The 17,202-nt window shown below is 31.5% G+C and overlaps 1 protein-coding gene across 5 annotated transcripts; it reads right to left on the bottom strand.

Moving 5' to 3' along the window:
* Positions 1-598: 598 nt before the first annotated feature.
* On the bottom strand, positions 599-14,892 carry LOC134687323 (proteoglycan 4-like). 5 transcript variants are annotated; one of them, XM_063547527.1, is made up of 7 exons: positions 13,217-14,889; positions 11,697-11,771; positions 9,332-9,487; positions 6,832-6,882; positions 3,644-4,453; positions 2,575-2,613; positions 599-1,774 (listed from the first exon to the last, which is right to left on the bottom strand). In XM_063547527.1, the coding sequence occupies exons 1-7, from the start codon at positions 14,375-14,377 to the stop codon at positions 1,565-1,567; spliced, it is 2,502 nt and encodes an 833-aa protein (XP_063403597.1). In that variant the 5' UTR covers positions 14,378-14,889; the 3' UTR covers positions 599-1,564. The 5 variants fall into 5 exon arrangements, with proteins under 5 accessions (XP_063403597.1, XP_063403600.1, XP_063403601.1 ...); XM_063547530.1 differs by lacking the exon at positions 11,697-11,771 and having other exon boundaries at positions 13,217-14,892; XM_063547531.1 differs by lacking the exon at positions 9,332-9,487 and having other exon boundaries at positions 13,217-14,891.
* Between the last annotated feature and the right edge of the window lie 2,310 nt (positions 14,893-17,202).

Here is a 17,202-nt window from a genome sequence, read left to right as displayed (position 1 = left end):
CTGTATATTTCTATGTTGTATTTTGTGGACCTGTTTCTTTGTCTTTATATTTCAATGTTGTATTTTGTGGACCTGATTTTTCATTTTTTTTGCCAGGCGTTGTCAGTTTTCTTTCGACTTGTATGAAATAACGATTCTTCTTTGTGTCTTCAATTTCATGTTTTACTCAAACAATGAAGTATACTGAGGTTTATTTTGGGGTTTATATGCACTATCTAATATGCTACATTACTGTCTTTATATTACGATAAGGTTATTTTGATATCGGTGTCCTCTCTCCACTAAGGTTTGAATAAGCCGTTACATTGTCTGTGATTATTCCTTGTGAACTTGCTCTACTGTTGAAAATTTAAATGCAGGAACTAATTTGATTTTCTGGTTCTTTTTTTTGCGGTCTGTCCTACTTTTTTTATTGATTGTTTCGACTTTTGGTTTCCTTGTATGATTTTTTTACATTTTTTTTCACATCAAGATTGTTGAAAGCTAGCTTTACTCTTTGGAGTCTGCTTATTTCTTAATGCTTTTTCGGTGAACAATATGTTATTACCGTTCCATATAAAGTGTAATACAAACAAATATCAATATTACGAGACAAAAATGAAGGTTAAGAATCTTTTATTATCTGACAAGAAAATATATTTACTATGATAAATAGTACCAAATAATCCTCCAAGAACTAGAACTGTTGTCAGCACCAACACATGAACGGAATGTGGAAACGGATCAAAGATTCATCATAACAAATGAGAAAAAAACGAATATTTTGCATCTATAAATGCTTTTCATACTTTTCACCTTTTTTTACACAATTTTCAATGCATGTATCATATAAGTCATATTCTTTTGTGTATCCAATAATGGATGTTTATACTAAGTTTGACAAATTTTCTGGCAATAAATTATTGATCGTTTAATGTGAACTGTTTTGTCCTTATTGCCGGCTGGAAAAATGTTCTTCAAGTTCTTGACTATGATTGCTTTTTTACGAAAACCAAGAAAAATACGGACGGAGTTAAACAACAAAATTAGACTAAAATGTATTAAATATAACAAAAACAACATTAAATAACAATTAAAGGCGAATAAATCGGAAGGGATATCACAAAATATTTTATCACATTTTTTCAAAAGGTTCCAAACCTCTTGTACGCGTACAATTACAATCCATGTTTTTGTCTAAACATTCTACGCACACACTTTCATCACTCTTTCTTAATTATATATATTATATTTGTTTGTATTGAAGCATAACAATATGATGCCTCTAAATATTTTTAGTTAAACAGGAAACTTTCTATCATTAGTCCTACAACTCTATTAAACAAGAACACCATAATACATCAGTTTCCATAGTGACGCCTCGTTTTGATAATGGGAATCTGGTGCAGAAGTCATTTATGAGACACGCGCTTTCCAACAAAGCGCAAAGATAAGTATCCATATAAATAAAGTTCTACTGTTCACTATGTTCATATATCTAACCAGGAAAACTAGGCAGTTTTGCTAAACTTGCTTAAATTGTGTATAATTGAGCATTTACGTTCCTGAACTATTTTTGATCAATTCATCCACGCACTATTTCTTCTCTATATTTTTTGTATGCTATTGGTACTTCTTTTTTGTTGGTATTGAATCTCGACTTTATATATAGAAACTTGTCATCATTTGCGTCACGGGGTATTTCGTAAATCTTCAATGGTGTATGGTGATGCCTGTGGTGTTCCACTTTCATCCAACCCCCTCCAACACGTACCATATGTGCTTTTCCTTTAAGCTGAAACAGAAACAACAAAATAAATATATTGGTAAGTTACCAGGCTTTAAATTGTGTATGCCAATTGCGCGTTTCGTCTACAAACGCCTCATTATTGACGCTCGGAAAAAAGGTCAAACGAAGTAAAAATTCTTTTTTTTTTACCAAATACAGCTAAAATAATCTACAAAACATGTGAAATTTTTGACAAAGTTGTTGATACATGTATTTCAAAACAACTTTTCGTTCACAGATCAAATTCTGTTTTCAGAGTTTCATGTCTTGTGATAATTTTAGTACATAAATTTAAAGTTTCTATTAAATTTGATTTTTAATTTATTTTAGTACAATATATATTCAAACAGTAAGTTATTCCATGTAATAAACTATCAAGCTTGTACTATACTTGGGTTGTGTACAAGCTTGAAATATAATAAATGTTCAATCGGTTCAAACTTATAACATAACAATGTCAAGTTTATTGCATGTATGTTCAATAAACTACTACATTACAGTCTAACAGCATGGGGTTTCTAGCTACAAATGATATAAAATAAACAATGCCTTTTGGTAAAGGTCATGCTAAAAGCTACATTGTATATTTACATCAAACGCAACTGTGATACCAACAAAACCAGTGCCAGTGTATGAACAATCACACAATTTATTAGTATGTGCATATTTTCATTTGATATTTTCTATTATACAACATCATATTTAAATATGTTGTTCATACCATAATTGCTTTTCTAGAGTTTATACATGTTTCATTGTACATGTATTTTTTGTGTGCAGGGAACCTTGCATGCAATTCGTATTACCTTTTGCTTTTTCGGTTTTTCCTCTCTTGTTTTCTTAACCTATTGTTGCAATAAAACTTTTTGCTGTATATAATATATTTAAAGTAATGGATATTTGTATAAAAAAAAACTTTTTAAGGCAAACATTTGTTTGCAGCTGTCTATTTCTTCCTCGAAAATGAGAATTCGAGATATTTGTATAAAGTTTTGTTTTGATTCTTCATTTTCATAAATTAAACTTCTGACAAACTATAAATTGTCATTAAATTGTTACAAATGAAGTAAATAATTACATACATATTCAGTTTTTCTCTTTGATATAATCAGGTAAAATAAAATGAATACTTAAAATATAACGATTCTACTAATATTTAGATATAAAAAGAATAAGGATCTAAAAGTGTATCATACTTAGTATGTTTTTGTCTTTTAATATCAAAGTAGTTACAATTCTCATATCTGTTGACCATGAAGTAGGACCATGCGAGCATACATATAAACATCAAAACATGCAACATACACAATCCATCATGAGGATTACACAGGTAATACAACTTGACTAAATAGCCATGCACTGAGTACAACATTATGTTAGGTTTTATAGCGCTATGCTGCGTAATATAGACAATAGTCTGGTTTCAGTGTGCGCTAAAGAAGGTTACACGAGACTTTGATAAATTTTGTATGGATCAGATGGAAATTCTAGCTATATACTGTAACATATGTAACTAAAAGCAACAAACCATTGTCACCAAGCAGCTAATAACAACAACAAACATATCTGTAAAATTTGTATATTTCTGTACTAAATATATTATTATTTATGTAAATAAAACTTTAAAAAAATGAAGAAATCATATCTGTTATCATAAAAAATAATGTGACAAATAATAATGAATTCGCAGAGAGAATTAATGCATTATCATTATTATATTATTATTTGTAAAGAACTTAATTTATTGTATAACGTTTTTACTGGTATGATTTTTTCATACGAACATAATTGGTACAAGTTTACAATAAATTGATTTTGTCTAAAGTGCATAAATTTGCGCAAATAAACATGCAATAAGCTCGTGCGTTGTTTTACCCATTTGTCTGTTTGTTGTCCATGAGACATCGGAGTTAAGTAAGTGTCATCCATGTCAGACTGACTTTTTAAACTCAATTTTCCTCTATTTGGGAACTTGGAATCTTCCACTATAACTAAGGGGTCGTCGTCAAAATGTCTTTTAGTATTGTCGATGACTTCCTTTATTCTAGATTTAGAATGATCGTCAAACCCCGGAATCACTACGTATCTGGGTTCTTCTTCCTGTTCGTTCCACTTCCGTTTGTCTTTTAGCTGGGCATCTAACTGGGCCTCTATTTCCCCGGTGTATTTCAAAGGTTCAACTTTTTCCGTCTCTGGATTAACATACAACAGGGTCGATTGATTACTATAATCGCCAGAAGATTTAAGTTTGCCATTTTTACTGTCATTCATATAAAATGAAGGCCCATGTGATAGTTTGGCGCCATATTCTTCATATTGTACATGACCACGTGTTTTCTTCATCGAATGGGTACCAGATTGTTTAAGTGCTGACCGTGGAATATTGCCATAATCATGTATTAGAACGGGAACTTTTTTCAAGTAAGTTTCAACCTGAAGCGGGGGGACAGAATCCTCAGAAGCTTTTCGAGACGATTTTGAAACATGCCTGTGCTTCTTTCTCTCTCGTTTTGCAGATTCAACATATCGTGGGTGTTCATATGAAGTCGTTTGTTTTCGTTTCTTTCTGTTCTTTGATGACTTTCGTTTTGGAGGGTATGTATTTTCTTTTTTGAAAAACGGTCCATAAAATGTTGTGTTTCCTTTCAGAGGAACTGTGTAAAAGTTGTCAGCTGTGTTAACTCGCTTAAAAATAACATTAACAATGTGAATAGACCTTTACAAAAACGGACAACGTAAATACACACAAACACTGCACGACTTTATGCAAGTTTTATAAGAAATAAATAATAGAAACATTTGTGAGTTTATACTTGCTGTTAAAACTATACGTACGTTTTCTGTCAAATAACTCGAAACGATAAAATTGAATTATTTAAAAATAAGTAAAACTGCAGTTATATAGTTGTATTTTTTATGTGAGAATCAGGATTTCTCTTAAAGCTCAAATTTACTTCTTTTGAAATATGAAAGCTTACAGTCCCAAATAACCTATTTAGACAACTTTAAAACTATGTAAAGTACATATTATTCCCATATTAGCTCAAGGAGAATTAAACCAACAAAAGTAAAGTCCACAGCAAATTCTTTAAGGTAATCGACTTTAAAATATTTACTCGCATGAATATTCTTGATAAAAATCGATATTCAATCACTAGTTAATATATGCAAAAATATTTCCACATCTCATTAAATACATACACATGGTTTCATAACATATTTTGGGGTTAAAACACATCTAAAGCTGTTTCCATGCAAGTTAAATAATTGATAATTTCCACACTTCATACTTAGTGAATAGTTTGCGTAGCCTACAATGGTTATAGATTTGAATGATTTTAATTTCATTTTAATAAACATGCACTATAACATATCATCTGAATATTTGCAGCTTTGATAGTTTAAAATATGTTTGAATGTAAGCCAAAATTTAGTGTGTATTAGCTTGAATTTAAAATTGCCTGTCGTAAGCAGAATTATATAACCTTTAGTTAAAATGTAAATGGATTATAATTTCAAATATATGTATTTAATAAACCTTTATGTACTATTGAATTTCAAGAACTTGTTTTGCAACTTATAGACTCCCACGTTAGAAGTTTGACAAAAACTTATATCTTAATATAGGCGAATAGAAATTTACGTCGAAATGCAAACGAGATAATATAATCATATGCATATGAAACATGCGCAAAATGTATTCTAATCTAGATATATAATATTTTCAGGCTAAAGCATATGAAAATCAAATAAAATTCCTGGCAAAAGTTAAGTCCATACTATAATGACTAACTAGGTACAAGTCCGAAAAATATTGTAATGGAAGAATTTGCAGTTCGTGATGAGAAAAGGGCACCAGGAATCAGCCGAAAAAAATGTATCCCTCGCTTGTTACAACCAAATATTACATTAAAATTGTTCTACCGAAACTTCTGATTTTATTCATTTCATTTTTTGTTGTCTTCACCTAACATTTAAAACCATTTTCATTTGTTAAATCCTGATAAATATAATAACCCTTCTTTTGAAACTTACGATACCATGGATACTAAATCAAAAATTGAATTGTAATCTTCGAGGGATATAACCAATAACATTCAGGGGTTTGATTGTAATCAATGAACGTCAAGATCGAACTGTTGACTAGCAACATTATGAATCATTAAATTCAAAGTTGATCTGCATCAGATCAGGTTTATAGGACTTGAAAGCCATGGTCATATCTTATCATTCTATGAACATTAAAGTCAAGAATAGAACTGTAGTAGTGACTTTAAATATTTTCTGAATACCTTGATTGAGCAACCATGTATACTACCATCCATACTTAGATTGGGCACTACGGTAGACTATCACGTAAATCCAGTTTTGAACTGTGGACAGCCATATTTTAGCCATTCTTTTCTAAGTGTTTTGAAGTCATCCTTATGGTGCGAGATTTTCTCGCTTTTTTGAAGACTAATACAAGGCCTTGAATCGTTGTTTCTTTGAGACACTCCCAATTTATATTCTCTATTCTATTACAACATACTTAAAAATGCCATTGAAATTCATTATCCGATTTAATATATAAATATATATTAATATGTAGTAGATCATAATCTTGATCTCTTTTGTCTGTCAAAATTTAAGAATGAACGAGTTCTATTTTCTATTGGCACGTGATAGATGTACCGCGGAAGATGCTGGCCCTCTCGACACATCCGGTTCTCTCCATCTTGGAGTTCATGCAATACCTTTGGTTTTGTTTAATATGTATAAATTGTATTTTCAAAATGGATTTACAACTTTTACAATTGTAATTTCTTTTTAAATGACAAAAGTTACTTGGGAGCTTGTATATGAGAGCTGAATAAAAAAAATCAATCAAAGAAACGCTTTTAAAAATGTATAAAACCACAAATGCTAATCGGATAATGAACTTCGAATGGCATTTTTAGATTAGGTGTTTTACAATACATGCTAAATTGATAGCATACAATCGATACTAAACTATTTGTACATTTCAGTATTTGTTAAATATAAAGCAAATTTGGGTATATAATACGCATTGCAGGTTTTACCTCGTTGTCGCTCGAACTTCTACTACTGGAAGTAGATTCTGCAGTAATATTCTTTAAACAATAATAATAGTTTATGTAATATTATTCAAATCTTTGTTACATGTAAACCAAAGTAAAAGCAAAAGATTACTTATAAATTTAAAATCATATTCTTTTAATCAATAAAAGTCCATTAAGATGTCTTTGATATCTTACATAAAAGCATTTTGTGACTATGTCTGTCATGAGAACAATTGAAAATATGAATATTTATGAAAAAGTAATAATGTAACAATACAGTTAAATGTAAGATATTGTCATTAAACGTCGTCACAATACTAAAACTATTAATTATACTTTTTAAGATTTACAATAGAAAGGTATAAGCATTGTAAAAACAGCATGCATAAATGTACATGTATGTACACAGTTGTACAGTTGGTAAACTAAGGGAATACTTGTTTGCAATTTTCGTATCAATTTCTTTTAACAAGTTGGGTAGATTATCATGCCATTCACTACATTGTAGCTGAAATTAAAATAAGCGATCCCGACATATTTAAATTTTTAACTTGTATGTGTATGATTATGTCTATATCATAATACATGTCCATTTCCTTTGGGTCTAGGTCTAGGATCTTGTGAAATTAAAGGAGTTCGTTATAAAGGGGGAGGGCTTATATATACTATCTAAAAATAAGGAGATGTGGTATGCTTTCCAATAATAAAATGTAATATGAAATATAACTATGCATTAAAATAATAGGAAAAAAACATAAATACAAGTACTAAACTTCTTTAACACTATCAATCTGCTCAATCTTTCCTATCAACATGCATATATAAACGTTTTAAATATGTAATAAAATAAAATAAAAAATAAATTTTATTTTTCATATGGTTTATGCTAAAGGTATCTGACCGGTATGCAATTAAAATAAATTCATGCATTTTTCTGCTCTATATACGCACCAATTTAATATAGAATTTGTCTGGGTCTTTTGTTCTATAGTAATCTAACACACGCAGTGTGACCTTGGACGGTACTATTCCTTTAACCGTACACTGCAGGTCCTTTAATTTATTATAACAAAACATAATAACTATGGACTTCGCTACACTCTTGTATTGTTTCTCAGTTGACAATAATAAATACAAATGTATTTGTATGTACTGCACATGTGATACTACTTTACTTACTCGATATGCCTTTACATATGAACATATATTTTACTGAAAAAGTGTTGGATCAAAGATGTATGTGGTTTAAAGCCAGCGTCTCAAAAAAAGACCCCCTCCTTTTTGCCGATAAAATGGTTCATACTACAATGTCTGACGTTAGAATTCGAAGACACTCACATAATGACATATGTGTTATTTGCTGTTTCAGATTTTCAAATACCCATACATGTAAGTTTCATATTTTGTTGTTACTATGACAAACAGTGAAACATGTTCATTTATAGCACTTAAACAGTCTTGTGTAGCCCGATTTTCCTTTGCAGCCTTGAGCAAAGAATACGCTGATGCTATTGTTTCTCAAGTTAAAACCCCCCACTAAAATCAATGTAAAACTATATTAGTTAAAGCAAATATATAAGAAAATCAAAGTCAGTATTACAGACATTGATTTTCAACGTAAAATATGGTTTTTATTCTGTCATTACAGTAAGCAACTGGTCATGAGATATTTCTTGTCACGAATTATATGAGAGGAAACTAAAGTAAGTAATAGTATTCTTGTTTCCTGAAAATTTAGTAAAGGTTATATCAACGGAGAGCGTTTTTTTTTTATACATCTCTAGCCAATTTGGTTGCGATGAATCTGTTCACCGACGTCGAACTAAGTTTGGCAACAGATATCCCTATTTCGGACAGTGCTTTATTATCCTCGCTTGGATGCTCTCATTTGAGTGACACTGAGAAGCATATTCAGTCACTTTGGTTTCCTCAAAAGTTTAAATGGTAAATATTTCTAGAGATAAATATGTATATTTATATATATAAGATCATAGGAAGCTAGACTGAATTTAGTTAATAGTTCGTTATCTACAGAAATAACAAGTTCTACTTGAAATTAATTTGTATTTAATGCAGATTGATATCGTGACAGATATATATCTGTATGTTTCTATCATTGGTGTTAGAACTGTAATGAAATCAAACTTACTTGCAAGAAAAAAAGCAGAATGTTTAGTCTATGCTGTGTGTGTGTTAATGTGTTAAGCTAGATTTTTGTATTTGAACCCTAAATTAACATTATTTTGATGTATGACTTATATTATTAAAAGAGAAATGTTGGTTAGCCTGTTAGACCAGTATAACACTAGGTAACAGTCTAGTTAAAGACATATCTCGCATCGTTACCGTTTTCTCACGCGACATATCAGAAAAAGGGAAACTGTCCGGCTAATAAAGAAATCATTGTTCACCAAATAAACAAATTGTCAAGCAACTTTAATTCATAATATACTAAATACAAATTTCAATAATGAAGTTTTGAAAATGTGTTTTTATTTACCTTTTCAGTGGGAACAATTTTCTTAGACGCCGTATACTCTGAGGGTTCATAATAAGCATATGTTGGTGGATCGGGTTCGGGGTTCTTAATCAAATGTTCTTTCTTTTTAGGTGCTTCATAATAAATTTTTGATGAGTCAGCTACAACTTCTAAATCCTTTAAACAAAAACATTAGTTAATTACTTTTCACCTGTATTTTTGGGGATTAAAATGTGCAGAATTAAAACAAGGCATGCAAAAGAAATTATAAAAGTTATTGAAACGAAACATTCATATAGGGTCATTTATTCAATGAATTTAACAGATCATTCATTGTTGAAGTATGCATGCATACAAACGTATTTGTTTTAAATGTATTTTTCTACCCCACCCATTTATACGTTGTTTTGAAATTAAAGGGTTCGCGAACTGTTGCTTAACGCGATGATGAAATGGGATTGAAAAAATTGCAAACGCCTATATATATGTATTTCAAAGAAACGACGTCTTATCAAGGCAAAATTCTGTCAGTACATGTATTAAATTTTTCTTGTGAAATGCTCCACCTCAGATTTCAGTTATTTTAATTTATGATCACCTAGACAAAAAGGGGGTCATTGGAGAGTGGATAACTCATAACATTATGAAATAAATATTTGGGGGCATTGGCGAGTTTTAGTGTTCCAGAGGATAACTCATAACATTATGAAATAAATATTGGTAGTCAGGTGAAGTCAAAATGATTTGAGAAAGTATCTTTAAAGGCTAACGACTATTTTCATTTTATTATTCTAATGGATTTTACGAGGTCAAATTCTTTACTGGTGGGTGATGTATACTTGATCTACTTTTGGGAGAGCTATTTCTCAATGTTGAAGTACAGCCTTTAAACATACATGTAAGCCAGTTTTCGAACAAATATTTATTGAAGATTGATTTAGCAACTCTCGGTGTTATTTGGAAAATATCCAGATATTTAACTCATTTTGAAAAAGAGTGGGTGATGGAAAAATAGAATTTATATATGTGGATGTGCATGGGGTTAAAAGGATAGAGAAAATAAAAAAGAATGGGGGGGGGTGGGGGGGGGGGTGATGCTAACTGAACAAAAAAAGAAAAAAAGAAAGAAAAGAATAGAGAATCACGGGCTGGTAGAAATAGGGGGAGAGGGTTAGAGAAATAGTTGGCAAACTCAAGTAAAAAAATTGTCTTGCGTTTTAATAATGATAATATAGAACTTTTATCTTACCGTCGGGAGATGCCTAACAAAAATCGGTAAACATTTGTTATGATAGAATCTTAATTTAATTCTATACATACTAAAATTGAATTTCGAATTTATTTTTTGAACTACATGTATTCGAAATGGAAGCAAGGGATCAATCACATTTCTCATAAAAGTTAGAGAAAAATGTATCTTATCTTGTCACTATAATTGACTTTCTTAACTCAGTTTTGTATTCAATGGTAAAAAATATAAGATTAGCTATAAATTGAGGTTATCCCCTTTTTCTTACTTGTGACAGAAATAGAGTTTTGCTTAAAGTGGACCATATTTTATACAAATAACTAAAATGCAAGATAGCTATATTAAATCTCTCATACTTTTTTTTTTAGGGGGGGGGGGGGGGGGTTCATGAATATTACGTTTTTCACCTAAACATATTGACATTTATGATTGAAACATTAAAAAAATGCCTTGAAATTTATTTTATGTAAAATCGATGTTTTACAAGAAATCCATTACAATTAACAACTTAGAAGTCGCTTCGACAAACTTGACAATCATAATTAACAAGTATGGTAATATTGATTTTGGTTGCCAACCGATGGTATTATTATTGAGGAAAATATTTAGTAAATATTGAACTAATGGTGTGTTAAAGTGCAATTATCATATCCATTTACCATAAGAAGAATTATGGTTACAGGTGCATTAAATACATATGTGAAGGTTAGAATATAGAGTTACCACGAATGATCGGTCCTTCCCCTTTACGTAAGAAATTTAGAAAACTTTGATTTTTTTTTGTTAGACAGAAATGGAAGAAAAAAATACAGTCGCGCAGGAAAATGATTTGTTTGTCTCAATAACACACAGGGTGAACTTCAAGTGGGCTCATAGTTTTATATTTTGTTTAAAACAGATATTAGATGATGGAAATTAAAATGAAGAAAATAGAGAGTTATTATAAGGTTAATAAAGTCTAAATTGAACTGTATTTGTGTATTAAGATTATATGCATTCGAATTCTTTAAAGCAATTATTCTTAAACAATCAATATTGATAGCATTTTAGTGTTTGAAAAGTGTTTGATAGCTTAAAATCACCAAATTAAAATAAAAGCATTTTTGTTTTCTACACTGAAGCGGAAACAAAATTTACCTCCACTCTGTCGTAAACTGGTTCGGGAAGATTTGGTTGCTTAACAACCAACTGCATTTCTAAGTTTTCTTTTTCCTATGAAAAATAAGTTCTATGGCTATAGTGATAATATAACAAATGTAATATTTAAAAAAAATGACTGATTTGCTTTTGAATCACATGAGCGACGAAGCATTGGTATGACACTATCGGTGCCAGTAGCTGTGCCAGTAACTTTGGCACTATTGGATACCGGTTACTATCATAGATAAAATGGTATTCTTCTCTTTAAACAATTCAAGGTTGTCCAACAGTCTGAACACACTCAGGCTATAAATTTCTGTAATGTTTCCTTTGTCAAGAACCAAGAACTTTAATGTTCTGGTTAAAGTATGCCCTAAACATAACACAGATCACGACAACACCGACATATATTCTCGCTTCAGATGTATCTTACGACACAACCTCTGAGCACTCCATAATAGACCCTGACGCACTCGTCCGCTGAAAAGAGTTCGGGAAACAATGCTGAAACTGAAATATTCTTTCACAAAACATGTATGAATACACGAGGCAGCGTAATACACACTATAGTAACAGTAATATATGATGTATCTTTTAAAAGAGGAAAGAGAAAAGGGGAAACGTTGTACACACGTCATAAAGGGAACCTCTTTTTCGCTGAAACTTGCCACATTTTGACAATACTGCACGCAAATCTTGGTTGTTTATAGCAGCAATTAATTTTAATATAATGAAAATTTAAATTTAAACTAAATGCACAATGAGTGACAATTTATAATTTTTAGTAAATACGACCCCTTGCCATTGTTAAGTACACCGACATGTATTATAATACCAAGAAATATTTCCGTTTCTATCTTGAACGTGATAAGAAAGAAAGGTATGCTGTTTCCATCAATGACAGTTTGTTTTTTCTACACTTCTCATAATGCATTTTTATGTTTTTGCTTAGTATACATTGGAATAAAATAACAAGTACTAATATATGGAAAGAACATCTACTAGAAGAATACTAAATAACATTTGTTTCTAAAGTTTGAAATCTTGATTCCTATACTAAAAGATCAGAAACATAAAGAATGAACAGCTACTGATATAACTAATGTACTAAGCTCATCTAAATATATAGAACTTTTATAACACTTTCTGTTTTTTATTTGGCTCGTTGGTCAGTTTTAGTAACAACATGTCTTGTTTGTTTCGTAGCTTGTACCTGTTATGTTTGCATTTTAGCTCGTCACAGTTTTACTTTTTGCAATGAAGTTATATATACAAATTAATATCCTTATGATGTGTTTAACAAAATGATCATTTCAACCAGAACATATCTAATATTACACAGATACATCTACAAAATGTCATGCGAAGTGATATGTTATTGGATGAGGTTAGAAAGTGAAACGTTGTGTACATAGAGCAGCATTCGTGGGCTCTGTGCACTCGGTACAAAATATGATAGAAAGGAATCTAACAAAATATTTTCCTTGATTTTTAGCCAGATAAAAACTGAAAATTACCTTCTTTGATTTCTTCTTTTTTGGTGGTTTCGGTTGTCTTGGTGGTTCAGGCGTTAGCATTCGAGGTGGTGGCGGCGGTGGTGGAGACGGTGTTCTAGGAGTAGGCTCCCTTGGTGTTGGTGGATCCGGTTCCTGTACAACTTCCACTGTTTCCCTTTGATAAAAATGTGTTGCAGTTTTGATTTTTCGTTGCTTTGGCTTCTTAAAAGTCTGCGTTTGAACATTACGTAAGAGTTTTTTCTGTTTTGGCTGTGGTTGTATGACGTAATTTGTGGTCATCTGACAACCGACGTCGCGTGTTGGCGGACGTTGCATTATATATTCCTGTGGGTATTCTATATATTCTTGTCTATGCATAGCCCTTTCGTTAGCTGCCTGTTCTTTTGTAACATAGCCAACAGGTTGTCGGTCTCGATAGCTATTCCTAGTAACGTATTTTACATTTGTTTCTTCAGATACTGGCCGTTTGACATACGTTACTCGTTCTTCGGATCTCGGTCTTCTGACAAGCTCTACCTCTCTATTATCAATGATTCGTTTTTCACTAGAAGGTCGACTCCTTACAACATAACGTTCACGTAAATTTGAATCATCTACAACTCTTCTTGTTACCACACGCTCACGTGAAGGCCGAACAAGAACTTCACTAGCTGGTCGTCCTGACCGTACAAACAATTCCTCGCGATTATTCAAAGTATCGTTGCGCCGTACGACATAATCACTCGCGGGTCTAGAACGTGAAACGCGTGTACTTCTAATCGTATCTCCTTCCCTGGTCCTGAGTACGGGTCGTTCATCTTCTGCAATTGCTCTCCTCGTTAGCACACGTTGTCGTTCTTCGACTACTCTTCTAGTTGAAGTATTAGGTCCTTTAGGACGTACCGGGACCATATATTCTGAATCAGCTTCACTCATTGTTTCATATTCTGTTTCTTCCTGTTGGTATACAATTTTTTCCGGTCGTTCACCGCGTTTCAATTCTCCATCATCCATAACAACGTACCGTTTTGAATTTCCACTTTTCCCAGACGTTCTATAAATCCGCCTACCTTCTTCGTCGATATAAACATTGCCTCGTCTGCCCTCGGGAGCATATTGAACATGTGAAGCTTTCATTCTAGGTGACCTCACCTTATGCTTAGATCTCGAACGCTCAGCCATTTCTTATTATCCTTATGAATGTATATAAATTAATTAAAATCCAGAAAAATATCACTGTTAACTATTTAAACACATCCAGGTATTATTGTTTCGTTCTGTTTGTTCGTGTTTTGTTTTAACGGTTTGTTTATATTTCCATCTCTCTCAATTCGCCATAATCATGTGTGTTGCTGTGCTGTCTATACTTGCTCATCACAGTCCAATGAACCGTGTCACATTTAAAATTACCTTATGAAAACACCCACCGGATTAAATAAAAATTTAAAGCATTTTTCTTTCTATACACATTCGTAGTTATAATTACTACATAGATGTTAATCCGCCAGGCAAAGGCTTATTCCCTAGTAACCAGGTTTGCATGGCCAATAATAAGGTTGAAATATAAGTGTCACTTTCACTACGTCACACGCTGGTAATCATATGGATGAATACCTCATCAAACAAACCGTTATAAAAATACAAACAGTCAGAAATTTATTATTTACACATATTCTCAGGAAAAGCCTAGGTCACATATAAACGAATATGAATAACGTTTTAAATCTACACGCATATATTGAACCAATGTAACGCCTGGTTAGTTTTTTTGAAATTTAAAAATTGGATCTTTCTATAAGATTGTTTAATTGCATGGAGTGTGTTTTTCGAGACTAATTGTTTACGTTCATCACGGTTTAAATTGATTTTAAACTGATAGTTTTGTCATACTCGTGTAATATAATTTAAAAACAAAAAGCATATGATAAATTTGTACAAGGATTATTTTGAATTTACGCAATGCATATAATGTAGTTAAATACACATTCAAAATAACATTAATTATTTGGGATTATTTTCTAAAAAGTCGACTTCTACAAAACTAATATTTGCAAAAGGCCTTGACTATTAAAGGCTTTCAAGGAATTAAGCTTAATTCTATAATAAACAACATTACATTGCAACAGTAATTAATTGGTATTTAAAATACTAGCAGATAATTAGAATTAGTGCATTTTCCGCCTATAAACGAAATAATTTGTAATATAGTAACAGTAAGGCTTAATTAATAGCAGTAAATTGCTTTAATGTACAATTGCACTTTGTTTAAGCGATGCATAAATTTAATTAAAATCCTTTGAAATCACCTGCCTGGCAGGTAGATAGATCAGAGGAATCGATTTCATTGTATGTAATACAATGTGTAGTGTCAGATAGATCCGAGATTGATTTACAAAGCGAATCAAGACATACCACGTGACTAAACACTAAGAAACATTTTATGACATCCAAATCGATTCATTATTTTGTAAAACACAAATATTATTGTGATCTACAAGTGTCTAAATATTGGTAAAATACAGTAATGAGCAATATTTTTCGTTTCGTTGTGTAAAACTTATTTTAAACGCGAGCCATAAGAAGAAGACTTTGAGTAATCAATTAGATAATGTAAATATATCGTTTTGTCGTTTACGAGATGATTATCTACTTCATATCTAAAATAGGGGCCGTTAACAACACCTTGAAATAGACCAAAACAGGTTAACATAAAGAGGTATTGCCCCCCCCCCCTGAATCTTTGTTTCCATACAGTTTTGTCGTTGCAAGTATTCAGAGGCGGATTTAGGGGGGGGGGGGGCAGGGGGCCCGATCAACCTTTTTTGGAAAAAAAAATTGGCTGCTTATATAGGGAATCACTGAAACGTGACTGGAGTGGCCCCTCTTAGGAAGGGTTTATTCCCGATTGTCCCACTTTTTAAAATTTTAGAGTTCTAATTGTCCCACATGAAAAGTTCTGATTGTCCCACATTATTTAGTGGTGTGAAATGTTCTAAATAAACAATAGACTTATATTTGTTTTGTTAAAATAACAAGAATTAATTATTACCTGTTTTAGATTATATCAATTTTATTTATTTATAAAATATGATTATTTTTTTAAAATTATGAAATTAGTGCACTTTTCAATGATAAAAATATCATATTTCTGAGTGATTAAAACATCAGATTTCTGTTCTTTTCATTAAATAAGATAATATTTCTTATTTATAATATAAAACTAAAATGTTTATGAAATATAACTCTACTAAACATGGACCAACACCGTTTACAGACTACGTTACAACATACTGGGTTTAAGCAAACAGACAGCTATAGAATAATTACCAGACAGGAGGACCAATGCCAACAAACCACTTAAAAGGATGACACAGCAGCTTGAAAAAGATGATCCGAATGCCACACCCAAACATCTAAACGTTAAAAAGAAGAGCAGGCATTTAACGAGATTACTCTTATCCAGTACAACACAGGGGGAGTACGACCAACAAAGAGAAGGAATACACCAACTCAACCAACGCCTACAGCAACGTAAAGATCAACGTCAGAATGGTGAAATTATTGTATTTCAGTTTGCTGACACTGCCTCCTATTTGTTACATCTGGACTAAATTTGTTGTAGTTGTATGATGTTAGTGCTATGTATGATTATACTTTGATAATATTCTTATGTATTGTGTATGCTATATTATTGTACTTATGTATTATGATCTTTTATACATTGTTATATGTGCTTTATTGTTGTACCTTCTTCAATATATCTGTGCTTATTTTGTCATTGTGTTTTAGAATGCTTGATTGAAACCCACTATCATTCTTTAATGAAGAAATAATATTACGTAAATATCAATTTATTTTCTTATTTTTTTTCTTCATATTTTACAAGAAAAATGATTAGTTACCTGTAATTTCCTAGAGCAGTTTATAAAAACAGATTAATCACAATCAAATTAAACAACTCCCGATTGTCCCACAAATAAACTTCCCAATTGTCCCACACAACTCTT

This window comes from Mytilus trossulus, chromosome 10 (genome assembly GCF_036588685.1).
Source record: "Mytilus trossulus isolate FHL-02 chromosome 10, PNRI_Mtr1.1.1.hap1, whole genome shotgun sequence".
NCBI classification, from domain to species: Eukaryota; Metazoa; Mollusca; class Bivalvia; order Mytilida; family Mytilidae; genus Mytilus; species Mytilus trossulus.
The sequence above is the reverse complement of the archived record's forward strand: the minus strand, read 5'-3'. Positions and strand labels throughout refer to the sequence as shown.

Excerpts from the sequence above, each read along its gene's own strand:
- LOC134687323 (XM_063547527.1), bottom strand. The coding sequence starts at position 14,377 with ATGGCTGAGCGTTCGAGATCTAAGCATAAGGTGAGGTCACCTAGAATG. Across the intron at positions 9,488-11,696 it reads CAGTTTACGACAGAGTGGAG|GATTTAGAAGTTGTAGCTGA; the intron begins GTAAATTTTGTT and ends TTTTGTTTAAAG. Across the intron at positions 1,775-2,574 it reads AAAAACCGAAAAAGCAAAAG|CTTAAAGGAAAAGCACATAT; the intron begins GTAATACGAATT and ends TTTCTGTTTCAG.